Here is a 21,859-nt window from a genome sequence, read left to right on the forward strand (position 1 = left end):
GAAACAGACGAAGGAGCTCGCGGGACTGACCCGGGCTCCGTCAACAGGTTCAACGTAGCAAAGTGAAAGTTCTCTCCCAGGTTAAAGGGATTCTCCCAAGGCGGCCCAGGAGATGGTGGCGGCGGGAGCCCGACTGGAGGCCTGCGCCTTTAAGGAGCCAGGGGGCGGAGGGGCGGGGCAGGAAGACGACTCCCCGGAGACGCCGCCACCGGCTAGGTCTTTTTTTGGGAGGGGGCGGGCCAGACCCTTTTATGGACTCCGCCCCCTTTCCAGCGGCCGCGTCCCCTTTCCGCTCACGGCGTGAGGGGAGGGAGCCAGGGGTCGTTGAAGTGGACCCCGTCTGGGAGCTCCCCGCTGGGCGTCCGGCCCGCGGAGGCGCGAGTTTGCTGACTCGGAGGGAGCCGCTGGGGCGGGGGCGAGTGCTAATAATACCCGTTCGTCCAGCAGCCGCGCTTTACAGTTTACACAGCTGTCACCTTCGTTCCTCCTTAATTAATAATAAAAATAGCCGCCGTTCGGGAGCGCGGGCTGGGCGCCAGGCCCGGTGCCGAGCGCGGTACGAGCCTGGCCCCCAGAGCCGGTCCTCGCCACAGGATCCCCATTTTCCAGAGCGGGAAGCCGAGCTCAGCCCCACGCCGCGACTTGCCCGAGGTCACCCAGTGGGCCAGCGGCTCCCGGACCGAGGCGCGGGGCGGGGTGAGGCGGGGCGCGGTGCTGCCCCCAGCTCCCCGGGGCGGCGCGGGGCGGGGCGGGAGGCGCGGAGGGCGGGGGCGAGCGCGGATGGCCATCTTAAGTGGCCGCCTGGAGCCCAGGGCCGCTGTCCGGGGAAGGGGCGCCGGAGCAGCCCGGGAGGTGGGGGTCTGCGTGCGGCGGCCAGGATCCCGGGAGGGAACTTTCTCCTAGACGGGCCAGGGGATCCTTCTGGCTTCGGACTGCTGAACCCCCGCAAGGCCCGGCCTGCGGGTGTGGGGGGTGGTGCCGAGGAACTTGGCCGAGAGGGGGAAGGGCTCTGCCGGGCTGGGAGGGGCTGCGTGAGGGGCTCGAGAACGTCCCACTTCGTCTGGGGGTGTGTGGGGGAGCGGATCTTACCGCAGGCTTTGCCGGGGAACGGTCCCCATGGAGTTGGGGGCTCAGATCTAAGAGGGGGCTGCATTTCGCGGGAGTTGGGGGCCCTGCCTGCCTGGGTGGAGGGAATGGGTGGGGGGGTCGTCCTGGATCCTTCGCAGGTTTGGGGAACTCGATGCAGCCAAGCTGTACGGGGGCCGAGAGGAAGAGCCATGGAGTGGAATCAGACCATTATGGGGTTTAGGGGTCATATCATTGGGAGAACTGAGAAGCGCTGAATTCTCCAGGAGGTGCCTGGATCCCGAAGTGTCGGGCCAGGATTGGGGGACTTGGATTTCGATGGGGGTTTGGGGACTGGATCTCCTCGGGTGAATGGTGGGGGCAGGATCACTGTGGGGTCGGGGAGGTCCCGGGCCCTGCGGGAAGGTGGGGGCACAGTCCCCGCAGGAGGAGCTGGGGGCAGGGGCGGCCCCGGCTGCGGGCCGAGCGGAGGGGGAGGGGGCGGCCGCCGGCTCTGCGCTCCGCTCCCGCCCCTCCCCCGCCGCCTCTGAACAAACTTTTCTTTCTCTTCAAGTTGAGGCCGGCGCTGCAGGCAGCGGCGGCTGCGCGGCGAACGAGGCGGCCTGCGCGGCGGAGTGCTGAGTCCCGATCCCCGGCTCTGTCCGGCCCACGGATCCTCAGGCCCGGGCCCCGGGCCCGGCCCCAGCCTCAGCCCCGAGCGTCTCGGGGCGGATGGCGCGGGGAGACGGGCGCGGGCGGTGCTGAGCCCTGCGCGGGCCATGGCCTCGGCCTGCGGGGCGCCGGGCCCGGGGGGCGCGCTGGGCAGCCAGGCCCCCTCCTGGTACCACCGCGACCTGAGCCGCGCGGCCGCGGAGGAGCTGCTGGCCCGGGCGGGCCGCGATGGCAGCTTCCTGGTCCGAGACAGCGAGAGCGTGGCGGGGGCCTTCGCGCTTTGCGTCCTGTGAGTGGGGCGGGGGCTCCTTGCGGGCTGGCGTGGACAGGGAGCGCGGGCACGGCGGGGTGTGGAGAGGGCCCGGCTCAGGGTGCGTGGGGCGGCGGGACGCCAGACCCGCCTCCACCCCCTAGAGTGGGAGCCTTGGCTTTCTCCTGGGTCTGAGGAAGAACGCAGGGGCACTTCCTGCTGTGTGTCTGGGGGCACTTTCAGGAGCCTTGAGGGCAGAGGATATGGGGTTCTGCGGCCCAGTGTGACTGTGATGGACGAAACATTCGGGCATTCCCCGGCAGACCCCTTCAGGCATCCTCCAGGTAGAAGTGAGCAGGGGAGAGGATGTGCATTCCACGTTGTGTGCAGTCCCGTTTGGATAGGGACTGAGTGGTGAGCAGGAGAGGGAGTCGGGGCAGAGGGACTGACGGGGTGTGTGGGGATGCCTGGCAGCTTCCTTAGGGCCCCTTTTTGTGCTTTGGGGTTCTGACTGGCCGTGTATGGCTGGTGGGGGCGGTGGTGGGTGGTGTAGAGAGGAAGGCTTGGGGAAGCAGAGGCTGAGGCTGTATGGGACCTTGCCATTATTTCTGAACCAATGAGTGAGTGAGCCCTGGCTCTGGGCTGGAGCCCTGGTTACCTGGCTGCCCTAGCCCTGAGCTATGAGTGCTGAGAGCAGAGCCATACTTCGTCCTTCTCTGAGTGGGCCAGGTCCTGTGGCTGTGCCTGTCAGCCGAGTGTGGTAGTGGTGCTGGAGTGAGTTAGCACTCCTGGTTTTGCAGCCTTCTACCTGCTTTGTACCTCCTGCCCTGCAGTTTGACATTGAGTTGGCTTCTGTGGGCCCAGTGAGTGGGAAACTGGGGGGGCTGCTTTATTTAGATCAGTTATTTAGATCTTTATTTAGATATTTCTTGGCCTTGTGAACCCCCTCCCAAACTCCTGTCTGGCTGTCCTGGCCATGGCCCGAGCAGGGCTCAGCAACGCCCGCGCCCGCTGCCCCACGCCATCCGCCCGGCTTACCCCTTTGTTCTCCTGACATCTTTGGTGGGGGGGCACATTAGCCTAGACCACGGGAGACTTTTTTTTTTTTTTTTTTTTTTGAGACAGAGTCTCGCTCTGTTGCCCAGGCTGGAGTGCAGTGGTGCGATCTCGGCTCACTGCAACCTCCACCTCCTGGATTCAAGTGATTCTTCTGCCTCTGCCTCGCGAGTAGCTGGGATTACGGGCGCTTGCCATCAAGCCCGGCTAATTTTTGTATTTTTAGTAGAGATGGGGTTTCACCATATTGGCCAGGCTGGTCTTGAACTCCTGACCTCAAGTGATCCACCTGCCCCGGCCTCTCAAAGTGCTAGGATTACAGGTGTGAGCCACCTCACCCAGCTGGGGAGACATTTTTAATTGTCACAACTGGGATGGTGCTATTGACATCTAGTGGGTAGAAGGCAGGGATACTGCTAAACATTCTACAGTGCACAAGAGAGTCCCCCACAACAAAGAACTGTGCAATCCAAAATGTCAGTGGTATGGAGGTTGAAAAACTCTAGCCTAGTCAATTGACCCAACAAGGAAGGGGCCCTGTAAGTCTCAGCTTAGGCCTCAAGTCTGAGGCCCAGTAGGGGGAGACTAAGGAGGGACAGACTAGGCAGATGAATATCCCCGAGTCCTGCCTCCCAGCCCCCTCTAAGGCATACCCCCTAATTAGGCTGGGGAGGGAGGCAGGTGCTGGGTCAGCTGTTGAGTGGGAGGGGGACAGCTGAGGCCTGTGTCTGGGTGAGGAACATTATTGTCCCAGGAGGGGTAGAATTCTGGCCCCATTGCCAGGGGAGGCTGTGAATGGGGTGAGGGGTCTGTCTGTGAGTGGGGGCTTCAGGTTTGCCAGCTGACTCTGGCTCCTCCCTGCATCTCAAGAGCCTGGGGATAAGGATCAGACGTGGACGATCAGACATGGGCAATATCTTAGATTTGCCAAATACACACATACTTGCTTACCTTTATACATTCCGGGTGTTCATGGATAACATGCAAGACACGTCCCTGCCCCAGCAGGCACAGGCAATCTGACCAGCAGGCTAGGATACTGGCCCTGGCTTTTGCCATGGTTTAAAACCCCAACTCCACCTTTTACTTACTCTGTGACCTTAGGCAAATGATTTTTCCTCTTTGAGCCTATTTCCTCAGCTGGAGAATGGGGATAATAATATCTGTTTGGAAATGTGAGAATTGAGTAAGATTGATAGGACACTGGGTACCCAGCGTGTCACAGATAGGATTCAGTTAATGGTATGCTATTGTAATAAACACAGATAGTGTTTATAATAGTCTACAAAGGAACACCCAGTGACAGACACTCACTCAGCATAAGCAGCTAGGAGAGCCCCTGAGGGGGCCACGGTACGGGGGTCCTCACCTCCCTCCTGCCAAATACCTAGGGTGATTCCTGGGTGACTCCTTGGGGGAGCATGCCCTGAGGTGTGGAGGCAGAGGATCTTCCATACCCCACTGATTGTGCACCTGGCTCAGCTGTCACCTGCTCAGCTGGGCTTCTGTCTGTCAGCACCCCTCTTGCCCCTCCTTGGCTTGGGGCTTCTAGAGGCCCGGGTTTCCCATGGGGGCCGTCTTTGGTGGGAAAGCCTAGGGTGATGTCCCCACACTCCTCGGCAAAAGTGCCCTAGACATACCCGACTCCAGCAGAGCCAGACAGCAGCATAAACACGGGAGGCACACACGCGTGTTAGCATGTTGCCCGTGTGTGCAAACAGAGGCTAACCAGGCTTCTGAAGATTCTTAGTTTGGCGGGGGGCCCAGACTGGTACCACAGCCCACAGGGGCTGTTTAGACAGCTGTGGAGGCCACAAAAGATCTCCCTGTTGCTTCCCGGGCCCTGCCCTGTGGTGAATGTGGAGTCTGTGTAGGTCTGGTGGGGAGAGGGGGGTGTTCTGGTCATTCCTGCCCAATAGGCAACACCAGGAGGGTGGAAGTGGACTGGCCCCATCATTAACCCTGTGAGGTGGTTTTAGGGAAACCAAGCAGAGGGGGTCGGTGTGCTGAGCCTGCTGGCAGGAGGAAGGGGTGCTTTGGGTCTTAGACCCCAGCCTGGGGGTGACAGATTCTGTCCCTGCCTTGGCATCAGGTATCAGAAGCATGTGCACACATATCGCATTCTGCCTGATGGAGAAGATTTCTTGGCTGTACAGGTAGGAGCTTGGGTCCCTGACCCCTGACCTTGATCCAGCCTAGGGCTTGGGGACCTGCTGGCTGACCCTTCCTCCCCCTCTTGCTGGCCCACAGACCTCGCAGGGTGTGCCTGTGCGCCGCTTTCAGACCCTGGGCGAGCTCATCGGCCTCTATGCCCAGCCCAACCAGGGCCTTGTGTGCGCCCTGCTTCTTCCTGTAGAGGGGGAGCGAGAGCCGGACCCGCCGGATGACCGGGATGCCTCAGGTACTTCCCAGTGTGCAGGTCCCCTCCCTGCCCCTGTCCCTTGGCTCTGCCTGCCTCTTCCCATCCCCCCTTCTCAACCCCACCTCTCCTGTAACCCCCTTTTCCTTGGCCATGATGCCGGGGCCCTTTATCCTTCTTTCCATGGAAGTCACTTTACAGCTGCATCGTGCCTCCTACTCCACTGAGTGTGGGAGGTCCAAACGGCTGCCCACTGACCCCTGCCTACAGATGGGGAGGATGAGAAGCCCCCGCTGCCACCACGCTCTGGCTCCACCAGCATTTCTGCCACCACTGGGCCCAGCAGTCCCCTGTCAGTCCCTGAGACTCCCACAACTCCAGCTGCTGAGAGGTGAGACCCCCATCCCATTCACTGAACAGGAGACCTTTTCTCCTCTGAGAACTATTTCCCTACCAAGGGTGGGGAGGCCTTCTAAGGCCCCACTAGGAACCCCTACCCCACCTCAGCCCAGAGGCAGATACCCCGATCAATCCTGGTTGCCACAGGTACTGTCTCCTCTAGGGATGGGGCAGAGGTGTGGGACAGGTCAGCAGGACCTCCACTGACTTCTTAACCCCTCCCCAAAGTGCTCCCAATGGACTGAGCACCGTCTCGCACGAGTACCTGAAAGGCAGCTACGGGCTGGACCTGGAGGCTGTGCGGGGTGGAGCCAGCCACCTGCCCCACCTCACTCGTACCCTCGCCACCTCATGCCGGAGGCTGCACAGGTATCTGGGACATCCAACCCCATGTATTACACCCTTACCTCTGACCTGTCCTCACCTGCTTCCTGGCTGTACAGGTGCCCTGATCTCTGACCCTGAACAGTGAACTAGCCATTGCCTCTTGACTTTCCTCACCAGTACCCTTTATCCTTGTGGTGAAGTGGAGGCTACACCCAGTGCCCCCTTCCCTATACTTAGGCTGGGGTGGGGGTTCTTTTGATCTGATGTCTCCTCTAGTGAGGTGGACAAAGTCCTGTCAGGCCTGGAGATCCTGTCCAAGGTGTTTGACCAGCAGAGCTCGCCCATGGTGACCCGCCTTTTGCAGCAGCAGGTAGGATTGTAGGGAGACCTCTGGGAGGTGGGTTCGTGTTCTGGAGCTGGGTGGGAGGCTCTGTGTAGGTGACTCATGTACAAGCCTGGTTCTTCCTCCCCGCCAGAACCTGCCACAGACAGGGGAGCAGGAACTAGAGAGCCTGGTGCTGAAGCTGTCAGTGCTAAAGGACTTCCTGTCAGGCATCCAGAAGAAGGTAGCATGACCTCTGACCCTTGACCCCCAATTCACTGGCCACTGTCATTGGCCTAGCACTGATCTCAACCCTGAGTCTGCAACTTAACATTGGCCCCAACATCAATTGTGCCCCTCCCTGCCCCAGCCTTCAGTGTGTCCCCTGGCCCCACCCTGCCCTGTTCCCTCCAGGCCCTAAAGGCCCTACAGGACATGAGCTCCACAGCACCCCCGGCTCCGCAGCCATCCACACGTAAGGCCAAGACCATCCCCGTGCAGGCCTTTGAGGTACGTGGCAGTGGGGCCTCACAGGGCAAAGGGTGGTTGGAGGTGACCAAGGTGCTGCCTGCTCCAAGGTCTTGTCAGCAGCCTCCCCACCTGGCCTACAGGTGAAGCTAGATGTGACCCTGGGTGACCTGACCAAGATTGGGAAGTCGCAGAAGTTCACACTGAGCGTAGATGTGGAGGGTGGGCGGCTGGTGCTGCTGCGGAGACAGCGGGACTCCCAGGAGGACTGGACCACCTTCACGCACGACCGCAGTGAGCCAGGGCCAGACCTGGGAGGGGTGGGCAGGGTGGAGCCCCTGGCCCAGGGGCACAGGCCTGTGTGACCCGTCCTCCATGCCCTAGTCCGCCAGCTCATTAAGTCCCAGCGTGTCCAGAACAAGCTGGGTGTTGTGTTTGAGAAGGAGAAGGACCGGACTCAGCGCAAGGACTTCATCTTTGTCAGTGCCCGGGTGAGCAGCAGGCTGGGCCAGGCCACTGGGGACTGCGGGAGTCCCCCACATGGGTGCTTCCCATTGGATGGGAAGAGAGGGAACACATGATGTAGGCATGCCCTCCCTCCTGGCAAGGGTGGGTCTGACAGCATAGAGGGTGTTGAGAACGGGTGGTTGAGCAGTGGGTATACAGTGGAGAACCAGACAGACCCTCTCCTCATGGACATGAGCCAACTGGCAGGGTATCCCTCTGGAAGGGGGGCTTTCTGGATGCCTACCTGCCCCTGAGTGGCTGCTGTCCCCCCAGAAGCGGGAGGCCTTCTGCCAGCTGCTGCAGCTCATGAAGAACAAACACTCCAAGCAGGATGAGCCCGACATGATCTCCATCTTCATAGGCACCTGGAACATGGGTCAGGCCCGGGCTGGGGCTGGGGCTGGGGCGGGAGGGAGGGATGGCTCCAGAGCAGGTGCCTAACCCCTCCAGACCCAACTTACCCCCTTCACCTCCAGGAAGTGTACCACCTCCAAAAAATGTGACATCCTGGTTCACATCGAGGGGTCTGGGGAAGACCCTGGACGAGGTCACAGTGACCATACCCCATGACATCTATGTCTTTGGGACCCAGGAGAACTCAGTGGGTGACCGCGAGTGGCTGGACCTACTGCGCGGGGGCCTCAAGGAGCTTACGGATCTGGATTACCGCCCGGTGAGGGGGGGTCATCTTGTCCAGGCCCCTGTCCTCACACACCACCTCCAAACTATCCTACTTGACTTCATGGGCAACCCCGGGAGCACAGCTTCACTGGCTTTTTCTCTGATCCCTGAGCATATCCTTTGGGAGATCTGACCTGAGTCCTTCATGCCACAAGAGGAACCATTTATCTCCAGTCCCTCAGGAAGAGGGGTGGCAAGCCTTCCTATCCTGTGATGGACACAAAAGTCTATTTACAGTGCAGGGGGAAATGCAGGCAGTGGGTGCAGCAGGGCAGTGGTGACCATGCACTCTCTACCCAGATTGCCATGCAATCACTGTGGAATATCAAGGTGGCAGTGCTGGTCAAGCCAGAGCACGAGAACCGTATCAGCCACGTCAGTACGTCCAGTGTGAAGACTGGCATCGCCAATACCCTGGGTAAGCGGGGCTGGCAGGTGCCCAAGGGTGGCAGCGTCCCTCTGTCCATGGCTTCTGCTTCCTCTCAAGCCTAGTATTCCCCTTTTTTGGTGATCTTAGTTTTCCCATATATAGGGTACTTTGAACTTTGAAAAGCATATTCATATTCCAAATCTCTCCCAGCACCACTGGGAAGGCAAGGCCAGGATAATTACCCCCGTTTCACAGATGATAAAACTCAAACCCAGAGTGGTTGAGTGACCTGCCCAAGGTCACATAGCAAGTAAGTGGTGGGGCCAGGCATTGTGCCCAGGTCTCCTGATTTTTAGTCTGGTGCTCTCCCAGGAGAGATTCTGCTCAGAATTTGCAGGGCCTTTCAGTTTCACCCTTGGGGTCCCCTGTGATCTCCAGGGGCTCTGCTCACACCTGCAGACAGACTCAGGCCATCCACACAGACCATGTGTGCCCAATGAGGACCCCCCCCCAGGGAAGGTGTGGGTGTGTGCAGGGGCCTGCCCGTGTCACAGCGTCTGGTGGCTCAGTGGGAGGATCCTCTCACTGCAGCTTTGAGAGGCAGAAGGGAGACTTGGGAGCCCTCTGAGGGTGACCCAGGCCTTCCTCTCTTGCTTGTCCTAAAAGGGAACAAGGGGGCTGTGGGAGTCTCCTTCATGTTCAATGGCACCTCATTTGGCTTTGTGAATTGTCACCTTACCTCAGGAAATGAGAAGACGGCTCGGTGAGGGGGCACCTTTCCCATGGTCTCTTTACACCCATCCTGTTCACCTGAGGCCTGTTCCCGCTCCCATATCCCAGCCCATGGCCCTCCCGCAGGCCTGTCTCCAGAGACCCCCTGCTCTCTTACCCCAGTTCAAGACCCTTCTGTTCCTGACCCTGACCTTGTCCCCAGGGGTCCGGATCTTTATCCCATCCCTGACTCCTGAGACTTCTTCCCTTTACGCCTATCCCTGACTTCTGGCTCTGACCCTGGGGATCTACCCCTCCCCACCCCACACCCCTCACCCTAGGAGGAACCAGAACTACTTGGACATCCTGCGGCTGCTCTCGCTGGGCGACCGGCAGCTCAGTGCCTTTGACATCTCTCTGCGTTTCACACACCTCTTCTGGTTTGGGGACCTCAACTACCGCCTGGACATGGATATCCAGGTGTGAGCAGGGCCCTGCCATGGCTGTAGGGAGACTAAGGGTCACATGGGCTATCACCCCTGGCTCTGGCTCAGGAGGAAAGTTTCCAGCCTTTGCATCCTGCACCCCAGGAGATCCTGAACTACATCAGCAGGAAGGAGTTTGAGCCCCTCCTCAGGGTGGACCAGCTCAACTTGGAGCGGGAGAAGCACAAGGTCTTCCTTCGATTCAGTGAGTGTGGGCCCGGCAGGTGGTGATCTGAGGGCTGGGAGGCTTGCAGTATCCCTGGGTATCAGGGCCCTGAACCCCACCTGTCCCCTGCTTTCCTCAGGTGAGGAGGAGATCTCCTTCCCACCCACCTACCGCTATGAGCGGGGTTCCCGGGACACATATGCCTGGCACAAGCAGAAGCCAACTGGGGTGAGCCAAGAAAATGGCATGGGCCTTGGGGGACCCCAGGCCTGCGATGAATCAAGAATTTGGGTCAAGGGTATGGGTCTCTGCAGCTTCCACTCCAGCCTTCATGGCCCCTCTGAGGCCTTTGGGTGATCCTGGGTATTGTGAGGATCCGAGAAGGGAGGTGGGTGCTGGGGCCCCTTGTAATAGAAGTGTGGGGACTTATCAGCTCTGGAGTGGGGTCCATGCCAAGCAGCCCCCTAGCTGTCAGCTCTAACCATGCTGCCATCCCCTGCCCCAGGTCCGGACCAATGTGCCCTCATGGTGTGACCGGATTCTGTGGAAATCCTACCCTGAAACTCACATCATCTGCAATTCTTATGGTCAGAGCCTCCCGGACAGAGTGATGGGAGATCTGGGGTGGTCACCATCTGGACTCTGCCCTAACCTTGGGAGGTGGGTGCAGAGGGTGGGAATATTCTCCCTGAGTCCCCATTCCTATCGCCTCTCCCCAGGTTGCACTGATGACATCGTCACCAGTGACCACTCCCCTGTGTTTGGGACATTTGAGGTTGGAGTTACCTCCCAGTTCATCTCCAAGAAAGGTGACTGTTCCAGATGTGCTTGTGGATGTGGCATAATCTGAGTGGGCACAGCTGGTGGCCTCGGGATGTACATAGGTTTGACTATGTAAGTGTGTGTGTGGGTGTGTGTACCAGTGAGTGCAGGAGTGCTTCTCAAGGTGTGATGTGTCAGGGTGTCTGTGTGCTGGGGCCATCACAAGAATTATGTGCCCATGCTTGCGTGTGTACATACGTGAGTGTACACGTATCTATGTGCCTGTGTCTGTCTGGGCCCACGTGTGTGTCCCTGAGTATGCCTGGACATGTGGCAATCCCGCAGGCATTCTGGTCCCCAGCATCCTCTTCAATGGGCATTTTATTCTTGGGTTGTCTCTTTGCTCTGGTCCAGGGTCTGGGCTCTGGAGTTTCCCTGTTGGTGGCCCTGCCTCCTTGCTCTGGACCCCTGATTTCATGTCCCAGGGCCCTGCTTCTCTGTCCCATTCCTCCTGTGATCCTCTCAGCCCTCCTGTTTGCTCTTCTCCCTTTCCCCTCAGGGCTCTCGAAGACTTCAGACCAGGCCTACATTGAGTTTGAGAGCATCGAGGCCATTGTGAAGACAGCCAGCCGCACCAAGTTCTTCATCGAGTTCTACTCTACCTGCCTGGAGGGTCAGAGGCGGGTCAGGGGCTGGGTGTGGGCCAAGGAGGATGGGAGGCCAGAGGGTGCAGTCAGCCCCCTACTTAGTGGGAAGGGAAGCTGAGAGGTGGTACTCAGTTGGGTGTCTCCCACCCCCACCCAGAATACAAGAAGAGCTTTGAGAATGATGCCCAAAGCAGTGACAACATCAACTTCCTCAAAGTGCAGTGGTCTTCACGCCAGCTGCCCACGGTGAGGCTGTGGGCAGGGCCCCTGCTTATGGGTGAGGGCACAGAGAGGAGTGCAGAAGAGTTTATTGAGGAGCCTGCCTGGGAGGGAGTGTGGGGCCAGCAGAGCGTGTGTGTTTGTGTGTGTGTGTGTGTGTGTGTGTGTGTATGGGCATGAGTGAGGATAAAGGCCTTTGCTTTATTCTGGGAGTGTGGAACCTTGTTGCAGTTTGTTCATTCATTCAGGAGATGCTTCTTGAGCTTTTGCTAAATGTCAGGTCCTGTGTTAGCTACTGAGAAAATTAATTAGTTACAGTGATGCTAAGTGCTGTAAAAGGCCTGTATAGGGCTGTGTCTTCTGCATTAAGGATTTGGCTCTTCTCTGAAGAGTTGAGTGTGAGTGAGCACAGATGACCTGAGGGTGAAGAATGAGTAGTGTCAGGAGCAGCATGTGGGAGGGGCAGGAGGAAGTGGCAGGGCTTTGTTCCTCACTGGGCCTCCCTGCTTCCCAGCTCAAACCAATTCTGGCTGATATTGAGTACCTGCAGGACCAGCACCTCCTGCTCACAGTCAAGTCCATGGATGGCTATGAATCCTATGGTGAGGAGTGAGGGGTGCTGAGGGGAACAGGAAGCCAGGCAGGGCCTAGATTGGCTTGGTAATTTGCTGGTTTGTCCCATCTGCCCCTCAGGGGAATGTGTGGTTGCACTCAAGTCCATGATTGGCAGCACGGCCCAACAGTTCCTGACCTTCCTGTCCCACCGTGGCGAGGAGACAGGCAATATCAGAGGCTCCATGAAGGTGCGGGTGCCCACGGAGCGCCTGGGCACCCGTGAGCGGCTCTACGGTGGGGACTTCAATGGGACATGAGATAGGGTGGTGTGAACAGATCTAGGAGGGCAGGACTGGGGTGTCGGGGGCATGTTGGAACCTCTGGGATACCTGGAGGTTCTGCAGCCACAGCTGGGAATTGTCTGCCCCAAGGCATAGCTGGGAAAGGGCTGGAAGGCCCCGTGGGTGTCTGTGGGATCCAGGACCCTAGGTCTCCTCTGAGTCTCCCTTCCTGCCCCCTCAGAATGGATCAGCATTGATAAGGATGAGGCAGGAGCAAAGAGCAAAGCCCCCTCTGTGTCCCGAGGGATCCAGGAGCCCAGGTGAGCTAGGGCTGTGTTGAATGTCATATGAAAGGGCACCTGGGGGCATCTGGTCAACCCCACTTCATCTCCTCTCTCCTGTGCATCCCTGGCAGGTCAGGGAGCCGCAAGCCAGCCTTCACAGAGGCCTCCTGCCCGCTCTCCAGGTTATTCGAAGAACCAGAGAAACCTCCACCAACTGGGAGGCCCCCAGCCCCACCCCGAGCAGCTCCCCGGGAGGAGCCCTTGACCCCCAGGTGAGAGAAGGAACCTGTCACTGCCCCTGCTTCCCCTGCCCACCTCTATCCATCACTATCCCCTGCAGGGTCTCAGGGCTGGACTGGGGATCGTCAGCTGCTTAGGTGCCCTGCTACCCTGTGGTTGAAGGTGCCACAGCCTTATGCCTGTGGCCACTCTGGCCAGCCAGGCCACCCTTAGGTGTGGCTCTGAGTCAAAGGGAGCAGTCAGCCTTTCCTCTCAATTCCGCCTTTAAAAATGGAATTTGAAATTGTTTTTAAGACAGCTCCCTCCATGTAAACAGACCTAGCTTGAGCCTTCTGTTTAGAGGAGGCACACGGCTCAGCCTGGGATTTCCCAGGGTACCTTCTTTGGAACTCTGTCCTGCAAGAGGCCCCACTTGAAATGGGTTTGTGGTCAAATGAGTTTGGGAAATGCTTTTTTCTAGATTCTTTTCTTAGACATTCCCAGTGCACATTGGTATTACCAAAAGCTCTGAGCATGTGGACAGGAAGGAAACCTCTTTTCAGCTCTGTTTAATATGGTTTCTCAAACTTAATGGGCCAGGAAACTTATTTTCCACATAGTAACTATTAACGTCCTGGGGAATTAGTGCTCTGTGTCACACTTTGGGAAAGTGAGGCTTGCTTTCTAATTATATCCAATGGTTGCTTAAACTTACATAAATTCCTAGGTACAGGTTGGTGCTTTTTTACTCATCTTCAGCTGTTGTCAGGCACCCGGGTTTTATCCCCAGGTTTGAATAAGACCCACCTGAATCTCTGAGAAAGATTCTGCAGTGGATTGACTGTGGGTGCCTCGAGAGGCTTTCCAAACCTGGCCTCTCATTGGAGGCTTTACTTGACCTGTCTTCTGGCACCTCTATTCTGAACCATTTAGCTTAGGTTTCACAGCCACAGATAAAGATATGAAAGATCTAAGAATCTTAGCAAGTGAGGCAAGGGTTATCCATTCAAAGGGTTATCCTCCCACTGACCTTTATAGATGAGGAAACTAAGGGCAGCTGATGTGCTCAAGGTCATGAGAAAGTCTAGGACCAGGGGCCTTTCTGACTCCTGTCTAGTTCTCCCTCCACTGCTCCCACTGCCTTAGACCTGGGTTCCTGGATCCTGGAGTCATTCTGCTTCTACACCCAGGTTGAAGCCAGAGGGAACTCCTGAACCAGAAGGGGTGGCCGCCCCCCCACCCAAGAACAGCTTCAATAACCCTGCCTACTACGTCCTTGAAGGGGTCCCACACCAGCTGCTGCCCCCGGAGCCACCCTCGCCTGCCAGGGCCCCTGTCCCACCTGCCACGAAGAACAAAGTGGCCATTACAGTGCCTGCTCCACAGCTTGGGCGCCACAGGCCACCTCGTGTGGGAGAGGGGAGTTCTTCAGATGAAGAGTCTGGAGGCACGCTGCCCCCTCCAGACTTTCCACCTCCACCACTGCCGGACTCAGCCATCTTCCTGTCACCTAGCCTGGATCCTTTACCAGGGCCAGTGGTCCGGGGCCGTGGTGGGGGTGAGGCCCGTGGCCCGCCGCCTCCCAAGGCCCATCCAAGGCCCCCACTGCCCCCAGGCCCCTCACCAGCCAGCACTTTCCTGGGGGAAGTGGCCGGTGGGGATGACCGGTCCTGCTCGGTGCTGCAGATGGCCAAGACGCTGAGCGAGGTGGACTACGCCCCTGCTGGGCCCGCACGCTCAGCACTCCTCCCAGGCCCCCTGGAGCTGCAGCCACACCGGGGACTGTCCTCGGACTATGGCCGGCCCCTCAGCTTCCCTCCACCCCGCATCCGGGAGAGCATCCAGGAAGACCTGGCAGAGGAGGTGTGTGGAGCAGGGTGGCTGTCTTTGTGCCTGAGGAGTGTGCTTGCCCACAGACTGGTACCCTTTCACTCCACCATTCAGCTCTCATGGTGTCCCCGCTACCCTGAACCGAGCACTGGGAAGTTGGGAGACACATGAATCAGCCCAGCCTTTCCCTTCCTTTTCCCCAGAGCATGCAGCAGAATGTGACTGTCTGCAGGTGTTTCTATGGGGGACACTGAGCTCCCCCTGACATGCCCTGTTTTCTTAGGCTCCGTGCCCGCAGGGCGGGCGGGCCAGCGGGCTGGGCGAGGCAGGCATGGGTGCCTGGCTGCGGGCTATCGGCTTGGAGCGCTATGAGGAGGGCCTGGTGCATAATGGCTGGGACGACCTGGAGTTTCTCAGGTGGCGGAGGGGCTGGCCCCGGGGGCGGAGCTGGGGCCCTCAGGACCCCCTAGCCCATCTCACTTCCCAGGCCGTTTTACTCCACAGTGACATCACCGAGGAGGACTTGGAGGAGGCTGGGGTGCAGGACCCGGCTCACAAGCGCCTCCTTCTGGACACCCTGCAGCTCAGCAAGTGATAGCGGAGGCACCACGAAGCTGTGAACTCAGCGCCCCTCCCTGCTACCAAGGCCCAGCTATGGCCCCAGGGTTGAAAAGTTATGAGGGTCAGGGGAGTATGTCTCTGCCTATTTATTGGGGATCAGCATTCCCCGCTGCCCAATCATTTGCAATGCCCTAATTAGGGCATCCTGCCCTTCGCCTTTTAGGCTCAGGTCGGAAGGTCAGTTGCCATGGTTACCGAGGACCCTGGTTACTCTGGTGCTGTCCTTTTACTGGACTCCGCCTCCCAGCCCCAGGGGTACCTGTGGGGGCCCATTTGGGTACGTCTGGGCCCCCACTTTCACCAGTGTTTCTGCAGCCTTCCACCGGGCCTGAACCACAGGGGAGGCGCTTCGCTAAGACCTCCCCAACCCCGCTGGGGGTGGGGGCGGGTGTCCCTCCGGAAATGAAGGAAGAGCCCGAGGACCGGGCTGGGGTTTATTTAAACTGTTCTGTGTGGGTTGGGGAGGGAGGGCACCTTAATATTATTGGGGTTAGTTGGGGTGGGGCAGGATCTCAGCCATAAAGTGCCAGTTTGCTTAGTTCTGTCTCCTTGTCCGTGCTGCCCTGCGCTGCGGATGCATGGCGGCGGGCTTGGGGAGGGAGGTTCCTCGCAGGTCTCAGCCTGGGACAAGGTCTTACAGGCAGTCTCCTGGGCAGTCGGAAGGGTTGCGGCGTGATGTCTTCAATAAATTAAGTTTTATTTGGATTGAGTAAAACTTCAATAAATTACAAGTTTTTCAAAGAAAAAGGACAACCAAAAAATTTAGGGAAAGGAAATACCTCTGTCCCATTCCCTGGGCAGCCCCTCCACTCCTCCAACAGGTCCACCCTCTGTGCCAGACGGGCTAGGGAAGAGAGGAGACACGTGAGGGACGAATTGGCAGTGGCCACTGATTATCCCGCAACCACCAGCCTCTGTATGGGTGGGGTTAAGGCGGGTGGGCCCGAGGGGTGGGGCAGCAGACTTTCCTGGTCACCAACGTAAGGGGTGACCCAGCCACTGCAGAGCCAGGGAAGGGGCCTGTGCCGCTCCTCCTTGAGGACCTTCACTTTGAGGGCACTGTGTTACGGGCAGGCCTCATGTGGTACCGCATCCAAAGAAGGCCAAGCTAGAAGGGGCTCCGGGGTTCTCCTGGAGGGGGTCCCGGTGAAAAGAATTCCGCTCTGCTGGTAGAGGGTGGGTGAGGACGAGAGTGGCCCTGACTTGGTCTCCAAAGTTAGGGAGGACACACCCAGGGGTGAGACAGTAGGGAGTGGAGACGGATGGGGACTTCCAGGTGGGTGGCCAGGATGGGAGGGACTGTCAGGTCCTGGAGGGGCAGGGACGTCTCTGGGGGCAGGCTCGGAGCCTCCAGAGGCTGGCAGCTAGAACAGATTGGTCTTCAGGGCGGGGCCGGGCTTCCGGTGAAAGGAGGACAGAACCCCGGAGAAGGGCCCGGGGCCGGACTCTGCCGGCTGCCAAGCCTTAAGCAGTTCGGCCGCGCCTGCGCCGGGCCCGCCGCCCCCACCGCCCGCCACACCTGCCCACAGTGCGCCCTTGAGCGGCTGTGGCCCTGGCCCGGGTCCCGGCCCGGAGCCCAGTGCGACGGGCAGTGGGCTGGGGCTCAGGCGTGGGCTGGCCAGGCCGGGCGCAGGCGGCGGCGGCAGCGATGCAGTGCTATCCGGCGTGGGGCTGCATGTGGACTCCTTGGAGTCGTCGTCCTCTGAGGAGCAGCGCGCCTCGCCCTTTTTGGCGCCCGACGCGCCCGCCGCCCCTTTGGCACTGGCCGCGCGCTCCTGTTTGCGGAACTTGGCCCGGCGGTTCTGGAACCAGACCTGCGGGCACAGGGGCCAGTCAGCCTGGACGAGGGTCGGAGAACGCACGGGGTCAGCCCGCGGTCGCAAGGCCCGAGTGAGATCCTGGTTCGGAGAGAACCGGGCCCGGGTTCTTACTAGTTGGAGGGGCCTTCGGCCCTCCTGCACTCAGCCCGCTGCCCTCTGCGCGCTCCACTGGCCCCTGCCTCCAGATCCCTGGGTTCTTGCCCTTGGGATCCACTCACCCGCTGACTCCGCTGCCTCCCAGCACTCTTGGTCTCCTGGAGGGGACCCTGCCTCCGTTCTCCTCACCCTAAGTTCTTCCCCCAATTCCTTCTTTTAGGAAGCTCTGGGACTTCCCTCCTGGAGCGTTCCAGGGCCGTGGAGAGCAGTTTAGGGCACCAGGAAAACCTTTTGTCTAGGGCGTCCAGTCAAGGTGGGCCAAATGAACATCTGTACACGGAGTTGTACAAATAGACAACAACAGTCTGCTCTAGCCCGGCTCTCTTCAGTCCTGTGCCTGCCACAAACTCAGCCTCCCGGGCTCCGGGTTTTCAAAGCTGCAGCGCCGGGATAGGGAACCCCAGGGGTGCTGACTGGCCTCCCTCCACTCCTCAGCTCGGCCCTGAGGTCGCCTGGGTCTCTCCCTCTACCCCCTCGGCCTCCCTCCTGGCTTCTCAAGCATCTCTAGGAACGTTCTGCCCTAGGAGGGAGACAGAGCGGAGGTGGCCTGAAGCTACCTTGGGAGATCGGGTCTCCTCCTTCCATGGGCACACACTCTCGTACACACACGTGCATATACGCACCTGCACGCGAGCCTCAGTGAGGTCGATCTTGAGAGCCAGCTCCTCACGCGTGTAAATGTCGGGGTAGTGGGTCTCAGCGAAGACGCGCTCCAGCTCCTTGAGCTGTGCGCTGGTGAATGTGGTGCGGATGCGCCGCTGCTTGCGCTTCTCGTGCAGGCCGGACGGCTCTGGGAAGAACTTGTAGGGCACTGCGGGTGTGTGCAGGGCGGGTGGGGGAGCAACAAGGATAGGGGAGAAGCAGAGTTCAACCCGTTGTTTCCAGCTCCGAGGGAATCACACGCTTCCCCCGTCCCTGGCCTGGTCCCTCCTCTTGGTCCCAACAGCCTGTTCACCCTATCACTCAGTGGAGCCCGCGGGATAAAGGCGGATGGAGATCAGGGAGACCCGAGCCCCAAGAGCGGCCAAGGGGAAAGCATAATCCAATACTCCAGCCAAGACACCCCCTCCCCCACCCCACCCCCGTCAACGCCCTCCTCCCAAGCCCTGTTCCCTCCACCTCCCCTTGCACCCCCATTCAACCCCTGCCTCTGGCCCTCCCCTCCTGTCTCTCAGCCCGTCTGCTCCCTCTGTTTACCCTGGCCCTGGATGTCTGTCAAGTCTCATCAGCATTGCCAGGCTTCCCACTAACCAGTTCTGGGCCAAGGCTCTGCAACAGAGAACCTCCCACCGGCTCTCCTTTCAGCCCTACCACCAGCCATCCCACTGGCTTTCAGCTGTATACACATTTGGCTCCCTCCACCCATCAACCTCCCCCCTTCCCAAGCCTCATTTCTTCAATCCTGCCCCACTCCCCTGGCCCTCATTCTCCCCTAGATGTCCCCCTCTCCTCTTCCTCATCTTCCTCCATTTGAATCTCTCTTCAACTTTCCACTTCTGGGCCATTCTTCTCTTTGTGCCCATTGAGAAGACTTCCTCCATCTTCTCTTTGCCCTTCTTCTTCTTCCCCAGGCACCTTCTCCATGTCCCATCTCCTCCAAAGCCAACACTGCCCCCTAACTGTCTTCCTATACCCATCCCAGTCTCCACTGCCCCATAGGTAGTGTTTCTGACAGTACCTCCCTTCCCTGTCTCTAACCCTGGTTTAAGTCTTCATATTCACCAGAGGTCTCCAATCTCCATCTTTGCCCCATCTCTCCAGGCCTCCATCTCCCCTGATTCTTGTCTCCAGCACCCCATTTGTATTCCCATCTTCCTCATCTCTATTTCTAATCTTCCTTGGTCCCCATCGCCTGATTGTTATCTCTATCTCCCCAACCCTGAGTCCCCATTTCTCCTAGGATTTCCAGTGCTTCCACCTCTGCTCCCATCTCTCTGTACCTTATCCCCATCTCTCTGGTCTCAAAACCCTGTATCTCTGGAGCCTGTCTCCCCTCTTCCCAATCCCTACCCTCATCTGGCTCAGGGTACCCAATCTCCCCACCCTGGTTCTCATTTCTCCAAATCCAGGTTCTCATTTCTCGTATCTCTCCCCCAGCTCCCAGTCTAAGGGGCCCAGTCTTTTTTTTTTTTTTTTTTTTTTTTTTTTTTTTTTTTTGGGATGGAGTCTCGTTCTGTCTCCCAGGCTGGAGTGCAATGGCATGGTCTCAGCTCACTGCAACCTCTGCCTCCCAGGTTCAAGCGATTCTCCTGCCTCAGCCTCCCAAGTAGCTGGGATTACAGGCGTGGGTCACCATGCTCGGCTAATTTTTTTTTTTTTGTATTTTTACTAGAGATGGGGTTTCACCATGTTGGTTAGGCTGGTCTTGAACTCCTGATCTCAAGTGATCCACCCGCCTTGGCCTCCCAAAATGCTGGGATTACAGGCGTGAGCCACTGTGCCTGGCCCTTAGGCCCCAGTCTTCTACTTGGGTCCCCAGTGGTCTTCCCAGGAGGGAAGGAGATAAAATTCCATGAGGCAGGCTGGGACTGTAATCAGAGGGATGAGATGACTGAGAAGCTCAGTGAGGTTGAGGGTTTGGACAGGGACTTGGATCAAAAGGCTTGGGGATGCAGGAGCTGCTTCCATGTTCTACAGGACTCTAGCTGGGAGAGTCTGTGGGGGAGTGGGGAAATACAAGTGGCTTAAAAACCCGGGCCCCTTTATTGCGGGCTACGGGATCTGGTTTTGGTGGCTACAGAAGGGTTCCGGCCCAGGCAGCATGGGTCCAAGACAGGGCAGGAAGGGCCTGATGGCCACGGGGGGCTCTAGGAAGCTTCCCGTCTGGGCAGCTCAGCTGCCTGCAGAGGTCCTTGCTGGGGGTCATGCATCTTGTGGGGCAGGGGTGACGGCGTGGGGTGATAAGTGGTGACAGGGCTGAGCTGGGAGCCTTTTTCAAAGATCCAGGGCTTGTAGAGGTTTAGTGGTCAGTCTTTGCAGGTGGTGAGGGGAAGGTTTAGCGGTCAGTCTTTGCAGGTGGTGAGGGGAAGGCCTGGTAAGGGGCCCAGAGCGGGATGGGGATCCATTTCCTTGACCTGAAGGGCACGAGACAGAGATTTGGCAACGAGAAAAAGGAACAGGAGAGATGAGAGGGTGAGGCTCATTCCTGCGGAGAACCTCTCGTATTCTGGGGGTCTCTCGGGGCATTAGAGGGTCTGGCCAAGGCAGGAATGGGGGCGGCTGAGGGAGTCAGTCGCATTCACTTGGCGAGCGGGCCCGGGGATTCTGCAGGAATTGGAGGGAGGGTTGGGCCGGGGCTGCGCTCACCTGCCGAGTAGGGCGCGGGCTGGTGGTCGCGTAGGGCGCCAAGCGCGCAGTTGGAGGAGCCGAGCGCGGGGCAGGGCGGCCCTGCCGCAGGGAAGGCGGGCCGCAAGGGGCTGTATTGGAAGCCGCCGGGCTGGCTGCAGGCGCCAAAGTCGCCGTAGGCGGACGCCTCCATGGCCGCCACGCACGAGTCGTACGAATTGAGGTAGGAGTAGTCCATCGGCCCGGGGGGCGGGGGCGGGGGCCGGGCCAGGCCGGGTCGGGGTCTGGGTCCGGGTCGAGGTCGGAAGGGAGGTTCGAGCGCCAGGCTCCGAGGACCCGAGGCCGGCTCTGAGCGCCCGAGAGCCCGCCCGCCCCGTCGCGGCCGCACTCAGCCCGGGTGCTACGCAAGTGCAGCCTGCCCGGCCCGCGCGCCTTTTAACGCGCAGGACCCCGCGGAGGGGGGCGAGGCGGGGCTAGCTCCGGCGGGGCGGGGCCTGGGACGCACAGACCCCGCCCCCAGCCGCCCCGACCCCCACCCCGAAGGGTCCCAGCCGCCCTCTTAGGGCTCTAGAGGTGTGGAGCTGGGATGCGCGGGACCCTATCCCAGGAGTGCCTATCCTGCCCCAATCCGGACCAGATCTTCGGTCTCTGCACAGCGTCCGAGGCCAGAGGGTACTGGCCCTTTTCCCGGGCCTCCCCACCTGCGGCCCCGCGGAAGGGCGGGGATGCAGGCCTGGCGGCGCTCGTGTGAAGAAGTTAATTCAATTCGTTCTGATAACCGAGTTATTCCGATCTGGCCCCTCAGCCCCGCCCCCGGCGAGGTCCCATCCCGGTGGAGACTGCGGAGGCGGCCCAGGAAGGGGGATGGAGACCGGGACGAGACGGAGCCTGGGATGGGGACAGGGAGGGGACGTGGGTAGACAGAGGAAACAGAGACCGGGAGAAAAAGGGGCAGAAACAGTGATGGAGACAGGGACAAGAGATACAGGTAAACAGAGGGAGACAAGAACGGAACATACACAGCGAAAGACGGGATGGAGCGGGGACAGGGCAGAGACAGGAGATGAGGGTAAGAGAGAGACAGGAGGAGACAGGGACAGAGGGGGACGAGAAAGAGAGTGAGGTAGGCATGGAGACAGAAGGGGTCAGGATGAGACATGGACGGCAACCAGGACTGCGGTGGAGAGCAGGGGAGGGATGAGACAAAACAGAGGCAGGAATCGTGAGACAGACACATATGCCCAGGGACAGTCTCAGAGAGACAGGGCCAGGGACAGCCATAAGCGCGAGAGCAGGGGCTGAGGGCGGAGAGAAAACGCCTCCGGGGAGCTTAGACACGAGG

General features: G+C 59.3%; 3 protein-coding genes across 12 annotated transcripts; 2 read left to right on the top strand and 1 right to left on the bottom strand.

Moving 5' to 3' along the window:
• Window positions 1–198: 198 nt before the first annotated feature.
• On the top strand, window positions 199–1,773 carry LOC144334325 (uncharacterized). The gene is made up of 2 exons (XM_077963642.1): window positions 199–696; window positions 1,640–1,773. Exons 1-2 carry the CDS (start codon window positions 252–254, stop codon window positions 1,705–1,707), a joined length of 513 nt encoding a protein of 170 aa, XP_077819768.1. The 5' UTR covers window positions 199–251; the 3' UTR covers window positions 1,708–1,773.
• Window positions 1,651–15,983, top strand: INPPL1 (inositol polyphosphate phosphatase like 1). Of its 6 annotated transcripts, XM_077961291.1 has the most exons (30): window positions 1,651–1,745; window positions 1,869–2,026; window positions 2,311–2,401; window positions 5,136–5,199; window positions 5,294–5,444; window positions 5,673–5,793; window positions 6,030–6,170; window positions 6,405–6,498; window positions 6,605–6,694; window positions 6,865–6,960; window positions 7,062–7,212; window positions 7,303–7,409; window positions 7,699–7,801; window positions 7,902–8,098; window positions 8,407–8,524; window positions 9,143–9,239; window positions 9,529–9,667; window positions 9,778–9,877; window positions 9,978–10,066; window positions 10,344–10,425; window positions 10,558–10,647; window positions 11,160–11,273; window positions 11,405–11,493; window positions 11,981–12,068; window positions 12,160–12,315; window positions 12,544–12,622; window positions 12,718–12,858; window positions 13,996–14,668; window positions 14,919–15,052; window positions 15,140–15,971. In XM_077961291.1, exons 2-30 carry the CDS (start codon window positions 1,966–1,968, stop codon window positions 15,228–15,230), a joined length of 3,747 nt encoding a protein of 1,248 aa, XP_077817417.1. In that variant the 5' UTR covers window positions 1,651–1,745; window positions 1,869–1,965; the 3' UTR covers window positions 15,231–15,971.
• PHOX2A (paired like homeobox 2A) lies at window positions 15,930–20,971 on the bottom strand. Of its 5 annotated transcripts, XR_013404068.1 has the most exons (4): window positions 20,539–20,971; window positions 17,856–18,043; window positions 17,295–17,502; window positions 15,930–17,070 (listed from the first exon to the last, which is right to left on the bottom strand). XR_013404068.1 is itself a non-coding variant. In XM_077963639.1 (3 exons), the coding sequence occupies exons 1-3, from the start codon at window positions 20,753–20,755 to the stop codon at window positions 17,443–17,445; spliced, it is 465 nt and encodes a 154-aa protein (XP_077819765.1). In that variant the 5' UTR covers window positions 20,756–20,971; the 3' UTR covers window positions 15,930–17,442. The 5 variants fall into 5 exon arrangements, 4 of the variants coding, with proteins under 4 accessions (XP_077819765.1, XP_014970629.1, XP_077819764.1 ...); XM_077963639.1 differs by having other exon boundaries at window positions 15,930–17,502; XM_015115143.2 differs by lacking the exon at window positions 17,295–17,502 and having other exon boundaries at window positions 20,539–20,927.
• Between the last annotated feature and the right edge of the window lie 888 nt (window positions 20,972–21,859).

This window comes from Macaca mulatta, chromosome 14 (assembly GCF_049350105.2).
Source record: "Macaca mulatta isolate MMU2019108-1 chromosome 14, T2T-MMU8v2.0, whole genome shotgun sequence".
NCBI lineage: Eukaryota > Metazoa > Chordata > Mammalia > Primates > Cercopithecidae > Macaca > Macaca mulatta.